The following is a 9,896-nucleotide window of genomic DNA, read 5'->3' on the forward strand; positions in this document are numbered from 1 at the left end:
AAATCGGGCAGTGTTCCCTTAGATATTTTCACACAGAATAAAACATCACCTACATTTCCGTTGATATGTTATTTTAATAGTCCGCGCTCTCCCGGAACACGTTCAAAACGTGTTTCGAAAATGTTCGTTTTTACGGCAGTCCGTATTGTCGCATACGCTCGCGCGGTGCTAACTTTTAAGATTTTTATTTCGAAATCAGGCAGTGTTCCCTTAGATATTTTCACACAGTATAAAACATCATATTGATTTTACAGTAAAACTGACATATTTATTGGACTTATCCCCCTATTTTGACTGATTTTTATTTTATTTTTTATCGTTATTGGTATCTGGCATAGAGTAAGAATATCCGGTTATTAAAGTTTTTGTTCTTATACGTGTTATTGTGGCTCCACTGTTACAATAGCAATTATTGTATGAAATTGACAAATTATGGTGCTAAGAAATTTCTACATTTAAAAGTGCTTGGGAGACACTGGGCTTTTTATCTATTGCTATTGGATTATTTCTAACGTAACCATCATAATAATGTGCTAAATTCAAATATTTAATCCATAAAAGATAATTATTTTAATAGTTATACAATATTAAGAGAAATATTGCTTTTTACTATCAAGCTAAATAGTAGATAGTAAAATTATGGTTAAAACCGCTCTTTGGATGACATCAAATTATCGACTGTACAAAAAATGTATAGCAGAAAAGGTAAAAATATTATATATAGTAAAAATGTTTTTAAAAACATCATTATTTTTCTTCAATACATTTACAACGTTTTAATATACGTTACTAAATATTACATATGTAACCACGGTGTAGTATGTAATGTAAAATAGATTATGAAAAACGGTTTTTATTCAATTTTTTTATAATTTGTCTTCATTACAGTATACATTAAAAACTAATGCTAATACCTAATATTTAAATGATGTAACGTTTAATGTTTAATTAGTCCAATTTATTGTAGTTATTAAATTAAAATAAAGTAAATTTTTTTTATGAAAATTGTATTTATTCAAAATTAAACTTTCGAGACATATTTAATTACACTTTATTTTATTTCATAAACAGCTATTTTAAGTTAATAATTCTAAAATTCATCAATAAATAGATATATGATCTTGTAATTACCTTTATAGTAGAATCAAAACAAATTTAAACATATAGTAAAATGTATAATGAATTGAATAGAGTTAACTTAACATTTTGTCACATCAAAATATTAATTTTTATTTATGCAAATTTGCAGATTGCTTGCACCATTCATAAAAATTCACCTGATGTTATAAATGATCTTATGGCAAACCTTAAAGTAGGCAAAGGGAATTCTATGGATAATATAGGTTTCCATATTCCTCTTAGTATTCTTCAAAAACATTCAAGTAATACTAAACACTCACTATTAACTAATATAATATCAAGTCGAGATATGACAACTTCAGAAATGAACCCACAAATAGTACTTATACATTTAAATAAATCCAATTTTATAAATGACATGCTTAAAGATGATGAAATTCAAATTCCGCAACCTTGCATGCAGAATTTTAAACCTCGTATAATTGAATTCAGGTAATGGGTAAGTTTCATACATGTATACTTGCTACTTAACTTTTTAAAATTAATTCACTAATTATTTCTAAGTTTTAAATTATATTGTATGTTATTTTACAGCTCTCCAAACATTGCTAAACCATTTCATGTTGGTCATTTACGTTCAACTATAATTGGAAACTTTATTTCTAACCTAACAGATTTCATTGATGGGCATGTTGTTCGTATTAATTATTTGGGTGACTGGGGACCTCAGTTTGGTTATACGCTACTTGGATTAGATGAAATGAAACTAGATGGCTCTAAAAAGTTTACTATAGAGTCTTTACACAAAGCATATATTTTAGCCAATCAAATGGCTATTCAGGATCCTAGTATTCATGAAAAAGCTAAATCTTTATTTAATGATTTAGAATGTGGAAAATCTACATCTAATATCAATCACTTATGGAATGAATTTAGATCAATTACAATTAAAGAATTAGAAACCATTTATAAACGACTTGGAATAGAATTTGATGAATATGATTGGGAATCAGAATATTCTATTGAAAAAATTCAAAATGTACTAAAAAAACTTCATAAAATTGGTTTATTAGAATTTAAATCAGATGGATCAACTGTTATTAATTCAAATAATCAAGAAATTACAATTTTGAAAAATGATAACTCAACATTATACTTAACAAGAGATATAGCTGCAGCACTTAGACGACACAAATATTATGGTTCTGAAGAACTATATTATGTAGTTGATAGTACTCAAAGCAAACATTTTTACTTATTAAAATCATTAATTACAAAAATTAATTCTAAGTTAAATGTGCATCATGTACCATTTGGAAGAATACATGGTATGAGTTCAAGAAAAGGCGAAGGAGTATTATTAGATCAACTTTTAAACAAAGCAAAATCTATTATGAACTTAAAAAGAAAATATTCTCCAAGTTGGTGCTTTTAAATTATTTTATTTTTATATAATTATTATTATTAATTTAATTTTATCATTCTGATAGCTACCAAAGATAATGCATTGGATAATAATGAAATAGCAGATGTATTAGGAATATCTGCAATTATTATTAATGATTTAAAACAAAGACGCAAAAAGGATTATAATTTTTCTTGGGAGTCAGCATTACAAGTATATTTCATTTTCTTAATTTATTGATTTATTGAATCATTATTTAATATTTTTAATATTTTATTTTAAGTATAATGCTAAAAATATTTATAGTATGAGATTAAAGACAAAAAAAAATGGATTTAGCTTAAATACAAGGCACTTCTATAGAGTAATTTGTAAGAAGTTTGGAGTGAAGAACTAACCCATTTAGCTTTCAAATTTTTTGTGGAAGGTGGTTTAAAATCAGGGCTTCAAACTTTAATGATTTGTTGTAGTTAATGGTTTTAATTTGTCTACTATTTTTTTCCGTTTTAAAAACTCGTTAATATTAATCTCATATATATAACTTTTGAAAATTGGTTTTCAAATTTATAAAACCGTTTAATTTTATTCTTTTAAAAATATATCTTCTTTTATAACAACTTTACACCTCAGACAATTTGTTGTCATAATTATGAAATAATTAATTAGAAAAATCAACTTTTGTTAGACATTCATAAAATAAGTTCATATACTTTTATACACATTTTTAAGTTTTAATTTTTTTGTCATAATATTGTTTAATAATATATAATATACTACAAAATAAAAAATAAAACAACACAATAACTCGTATACAATAATCATAATAAAAATAATTTTAAAAAAAATGTATACATATGAATTAAAATATAATCTAACTTTGAGAAATGTATTTATTTATTAACTAATTTTTTGTTGTTTCCAGGGATAACAATTATATCTTGTAATATTATTTCATCTTGACTAGTTCTTAAATTGCTTAGTATTTATTTTAAGCCAAAAAATGATCTCTCAACACTAACCTAAAGAGTGCAAATAAATAAAATATAAAATATTAATATTAATATATAGAGTATATATCATGATTCATCCACGTAGTGAAATTGTTCATTTTATAAAAATAGCCACTTAATGGAACTATGGAAGTGACAAAAGTTTATAATTTCATATACAATATTGGGTATATATATATAAATATACAATTTTTTCCAGGGAGGGGGTTGAGACCTGGAAATTCCCTGAAAATACACTACTGAACACACCTGACACATTTTTTTTTTTTTGTAATCTATCCAACTAATATTGGTGAACTAGGTAGATTCCAAGCAGCTAAAACCAGTTGTAAAATAATTAAATTATTTTACATTTTTAGATAAATAACTTTAAAATAAATAACTATTTGTCATGTAAGGTTAATGGAGATACTGGCATAAAACTGCAATATACACATTGTCGTTTAGTGAGTTTAGAGGAAATTAATTCCAGTATAACCTTACCAAATGAAGTTAATGCAGATTACTTAACAGAAACTGTTGCAGTTGATTTAATTTTGGAAATGTGTCGGTAAGTTATTTTCAATGATAACAAATTAGTATTTAACTTAATATACTTTAATATAAGTTACTATTTTAAAATAAGCCACCAAATCAGACAGTTCAACTATAATACTCCAAATGTAATTGTTATTCATTAGTCAAATATTTTATGAACCACCTAAAGAATAAAAAAAGTTTTGTCTTTTATCCCTATATAGTTTATAAATTACATTTTAAATTATAAAAAATGTCTGTTCAATTTATATTGTATGTTTTTAACATATTTCATTGCTTTATGATTTTAAAAATGTATATTAATTTAATCATTTCTTTATATTTAAAACCAGTGAGTAAAAGTAGGTTGAATTTTCACAGTTACCGGGTTTTATGTTTTCTTGATTTTGGTTAACAGGTTAATTGGTTATTATTTTTTCTCATTCTCTTGGTAAGGTACACCACAATGTTGTTAGACAGGAATGGTTTTAAGTTTTCTCTGGAGCCTCAGAAATATATCTTTTGTAGAAAATGGAAGGAAAAAGTTTGTATAAAACTAATTTAATTAGATAAGTATTACATGATAATTTAATTATTTATTTTTAACTTTATTTTTAAAAATTTAACTAGATATAGCTCTTTAAACAAGACTATTTTAATGAATATAAACTATCTATTCTTTATTGGAGTGACATTAAATGATAAAATTTTTAATGAGTATTAAGTAGTCATTATGTTAATAAAAACTATAAAATACTACTAGAAAGTTAAGAAATCAATTCATATTGATTTTTAGTTGATATTATGATAAACCAAATTGTACTGCTAAGACTAGAAGGTTACCTAAAATTTAATTTCATATAATTAATTATTGAAAAATACCAAATACAACTAAAATGATTCATTTGGGGCATACACATTACTAGGTCCATTATTTTAAAAATATTTTGGTGAATAGAATTATGTGTGCATTATTCAAATAATTATAAAAACATTTAAGCACCAGAAAACACATAGATACAAATGAAACATAAACAATAATAATGTATACTATAAAATATAATTTACCTAAGAAAAATTAAGTTAAAACAGTGTAATATTAAAATGTTAATTCATGTATTACATTTTATTTACACAATACTTTCTAGAATTGTTGACGAAATATTTCTGCATAGTTTATTTAATGATTAATTTGCTATTTGACCATTTTTTAAGTATTACTTCTTACCAACATTGTCCGCATTAATGGATAGAAATTAATTTATTTGTATCGAATTAGTTCATAGTTCAACATTTTAAGTTACAAAAAATTTCAATATTAATTTGAACCCTGGATTTTGAGTTAAAACTGGGTTTAATTTTTCTTCAGATTTGCGTTTCAGGTAAAAACTGGATTCACATATTTGTCTATTTTCGGTTCATATTATATTTCAAATTTTTACTTGAGATCTCAGGTTTCAAAACCAAGTTATAATCACCTGTTATGACCCTTCATTCAAAACTAGGAAAAAAAATATTCCATTAAATAAAATTTGTTGTTAATTACAGAGGAAATTGTAAATGATTACATAATTAGTGCAAGTATATTTGACTGCTAACATTGCACATTTTAATTTGAATTTAATAATTTTTGAATTATAATCTTTTCTTCAAATATATATGGAATATAGATAAAAATAAAGTATTATTTTAACAAAAACATTAGTTTGTTATTTTTTGATAATGTTAAAATCTATTAGGAATTTAGTTGATATATTTATTTTATTAATTTTATTTAACAAAAAGTGTATTTTATATGAAATTTTATTTTTTCAGATTTGAAGATATATTAACTGAAACTAGTCAAGAGTTAGAAGCATGTATTCTAGTTAATTATTTATTTAGATTATGTAATTGTATTAATAAGGCAATAAAAGTTCTAAATGTTAAAAATTCCAGCTATGTGGTAGCTCAGCAAAGGATTTTGTTGTTTCACAGAGCTAGAAATATATTAAGTTCAGGAATGAAAATTTTAGGGTTAGCACCATTAAAATGTATGTGATTTTATTTAATAACTATTTAATAATAATAAAAAAAAATTAAACTCATATGAGCTTTTACTAATAATCATCATACCCATAATCACAAATGTAACCATAGTGGTTCAATCCCACACGAATCAGTTTTTACAAATAAATTATAGTTAGTATGACATTTTTCTTTAATCATTATTGGTAAAAAATTATATATGCATAGTTTTAACATGCTAAAAACAATATTTGTAGATGATATACTAGGACAGCAATAGAAATAATAATAGGATAATACCATACAATAGCATAATAATTATAATAACAATGTTTATATTGTAATATAGTTATCACTAGTGTGTTTGTATTAATAGAAGTTAATTTAATTTAGGACAGTGGTAAATTTTACATAATATACAGTCCATCATTAGCTTCATCTTCAACTCTATTTCAAATATTCTATCTTTTTCTGGTTTAAATGATATCCATTAGTCTAAAATAAATCAAACTAGTTAACTAGAATGCAATGACATTAAATTCAAAAAATCTTCACTTATTGAATTTCTATTTTGTCATAAGGTAGACTTATCATGCATAACAGAAACTCATCTCAAAAACACAAACATTCAAAATTAATGTTTATAATATATACAGAAAGGATAGAAACACAATCCATTCATGTAGAGGCGTAGCCATCTTAGTAAAAAGAAATATCAAACATTACTAAATAATCACCCCCAAAATGATGAACATTGAAGTTACTTTCGTCATGATTTCTACAGATAAATTTGAAATTAAAATAATGTCCGTCAAACAAAAAAATCCTAAGAGATGATATATTCAAACTCTTCTAAAATAATCCAACCATACTTTTAGGAGATTTATACTCCAAAAATGAAATTTGGGGTTGCTTAAAAACAAACTTAAATGGTTATAAATTATGTCATTTCACTTTTTAATTAAAAATTATAATATAACACCACCTTCCACAGAACTGGTAGACAACCTAACATATTAGACATTGCTCTAGTTTTTTAATCTCACACCAGGGCTGAACTAAGCTATTCGTTGGCCTTAGGCACTGAAAAAAATTGAATTTCTTACAATTTCAACATGCACTTTTTATAATTAAAATATTTTTTAACTCTGCATATTATGTACCATATCAATTATTATTTACTCGTAAATACTAATTGTTCTTAAATGCATAAATATTTAATTTTATATAATAAATAAAATTAATGAGCACTAACATATCTAGCTTAGATTTTGTTTTCGGCATTGGCGTTGGCAAATTTATTAATGATATCATTGATTAAATAGGTAACACCTCAAAAAGCCATGCTATAACGACAAATTATAGGCATAATCCGACAAAAAACTATCTTACAATACTACTAACCTAACGTCCATATTGATACGATCATAGACATATAATATGATTGATTGTCCTGAGCTTCTTTATCAATTAAATTTTAAAATAAACCCAATAAACTCTAGAATGAAAGACACATTTTATTTGGTAAATACAAATCCTAAATATATTTTACATTGTCCTGCAAGAAATTCTAATTTAGCTTTTGTTTAACTTTTGTTTCATTAAATCATTCTTGTCTTTCTTTTTATTTGATATTTATTTTACTTTTCATTATTTCCTTATAATATAAAATAATCACCATGATCAATTAGCCATGAAATACAATTACTTATCCATTCTTTATTTATCATTACTTATTATTATTATTATTAATATTATTATTTATATCATAACTAAATACTTACCTAAATAGATTATATTTATCTATATATTCTTAAATTGTTTTGTTTTGAAATGTATTCATACTTACAACTTTACACTCACTATATTATGTTAAAATATTTGTAATTGGAATTTTATTCCACAATAAAGAATTATTATTATTATTATATAAAATCTGCATTCTTTACATTCTTTTAAATGTCTATGAATTCGATAATCTAATTTTAAATCGACAAAAAGCCACCAAAAATAATTAAATATTTTCAAAATTAATAATGATTTTGTCACCACTTTAGAATTTTAAAATGTATTGCTTGATTTCAACAGCTACTTACTGATACTTTGAAAACCCATTGAGAAAAATATTAGTGCTGAATATTTTTATTTACTATGAGTTAATTCAGGACAGATAAATGGTGTAATATTTGTTTATTTGCTTGAAAATGTAACGAGTTTGGATCCAATTACACGCATCATTGTCATCATGTATATGTGGGCATATGGTCAAATCATAATGACTATAGGGTGTACAATGTACTCGTACTATCATATATTTCTATTACATCTAATTAGTTATTACCTGTATACATTTATGATTTCATTTTTAAAACAATACTAATAATGAACATGAAATTAAACATATTATTTCATATACCAACGTGTCTTACATATTAATAATACATTGCTTTTTTTTAAGTATAAAATAGCAATACATATTTGATAGAAAATATATTTAAATTATACAAAGTGTTATTATTTGCCTGACATGAAATAGGCATTTAATCATATTCCTAATCATTTAATTAAATGACTAGGCATTTAACTTTATTTGATTTTACAATATGCTTATGACAAATATATTCTTAGTAATAAAAATATTTGTGATTATATATACTAACATAGTAACATATAAGTATATAACTTACATTAGGTAAAAATAGAATTTATATGAAACAATATAAAATATAATACAAAGTTATATAAATTAATTTGTTAAATTAAATATATAGAGGCATGATTTTTAAAAAAATTAAAGTAGTAGAATAAAAAAGATCAATTTTATAGATATTTAAAATGTATCTACTAATTATAGATTATGGATTGTTGGTAAGTATAATTTGTATTTAGGGTTTTCAATTAATAAAATAAGTTATTTAATCTTGTGTTACTTAGTTCCCTAATTTGGAAAATTAGTCCATATAAAGAATATATAAAAAGCAAAACCATTAATCTTGCAACTTAGTAATTTGTAAATTAAATATAAATCAAATATGGCTGATTGCGCCGCTACCGATCCTACAAATACGGCGGTTGTCGGCTACGACTTGCGTTTTTTTGGGTTGTGGACGGGAGTGCAGGAGGGTTAACCACTTAACTCTTTTGGTCGGAAACACGTATATTTCTATAATAAATAATAAACTAGTGGGTACCCAAATAAAACTTAATCATAAGATCCAAATAATACCAATAACATACAATATACAAGAATGAAACCAGCTTTGATCGGCCCACTAACCACGTGGGGCTAAATAATAAAAATGATGACTTGGTTGCGACTGCACGGCTCTGATATGTTACCGGGGTTCACCAATATGGAGGTCTCGCCGGAAAATTTCATGAATATCCTCCGTGGATCCAGGAATAGCCAAAATCGCCACAAGTATCCGGACGCGGAGAACCGGAGCACGTACGTTGCGTTCGGTTACACCGCTCGAAAAAGACAAAAGGCTCGGAGGCCAACAGCAAAGCTTACGGCCGAGGCACATGAGCGGAACCGCGGGAGGGGAGAGTATCCATAAAGATATCGCACTTGTTCCGTGTTCGAACAATGGCTCTACGTTGTTCAAGGGATTCGACTATGTATTCAAGATTAAAACGATTCAGTTAAGGAGTCTATTATATTTATAAGCTAAAAACCGTAAGAACTTATTTTAAACTTTTTCTTTTTACATATATTTGTATTTTTTTCTACAGGATAAACCATAAAGAACTATTTATAACTAGTTTACTAATTATAAAAATAGAATAAATGTATAGAATATTTTAATTTTCTTAACATTAATAATATAAATTGCTTATAGCTCATCTACCGCAATCAGTGGCGTTATTTAAGGGGG

The 9,896-nt window shown here is 25.0% G+C and overlaps 1 protein-coding gene across 1 annotated transcript; it reads left to right on the plus strand.

Annotated features, from left to right (window-relative positions):
- The first annotated feature begins 401 nt into the window (after window positions 1–401).
- Window positions 402–6,218, plus strand: LOC112683933 (probable arginine--tRNA ligase, mitochondrial). Its single transcript, XM_025555160.1, has 6 exons — window positions 402–705; window positions 1,250–1,572; window positions 1,675–2,501; window positions 2,571–2,698; window positions 3,894–4,045; window positions 5,827–6,218. Exons 1-6 carry the CDS (start codon window positions 640–642, stop codon window positions 6,050–6,052), a joined length of 1,722 nt encoding a protein of 573 aa, XP_025410945.1. The 5' UTR covers window positions 402–639; the 3' UTR covers window positions 6,053–6,218.
- The last annotated feature ends 3,678 nt before the right edge of the window (window positions 6,219–9,896 follow it).

The sequence above is a fragment of the Sipha flava genome, unplaced genomic scaffold (assembly GCF_003268045.1).
Source record: "Sipha flava isolate LNK unplaced genomic scaffold, YSA_version1 237_pilon_pilon, whole genome shotgun sequence".
NCBI lineage: Eukaryota > Metazoa > Arthropoda > Insecta > Hemiptera > Aphididae > Sipha > Sipha flava.

What these genes read in the sequence shown, in the direction of transcription:
- LOC112683933 (XM_025555160.1), top strand. Translation starts at nt 640, where the DNA reads ATGGTTAAAACCGCTCTTTGGATGACATCAAATTATCGACTGTACAAA. An exon ending in AAAAAGAAAATATTCTCCAA is followed by an intron (nt 2,502 to 2,570) that starts GTTGGTGCTTTT and finishes TCATTCTGATAG; the next exon opens with CTACCAAAGATAATGCATTG. An exon ending in CTTGGGAGTCAGCATTACAA is followed by an intron (nt 2,699 to 3,893) that starts GTATATTTCATT and finishes TTGTCATGTAAG; the next exon opens with GTTAATGGAGATACTGGCAT.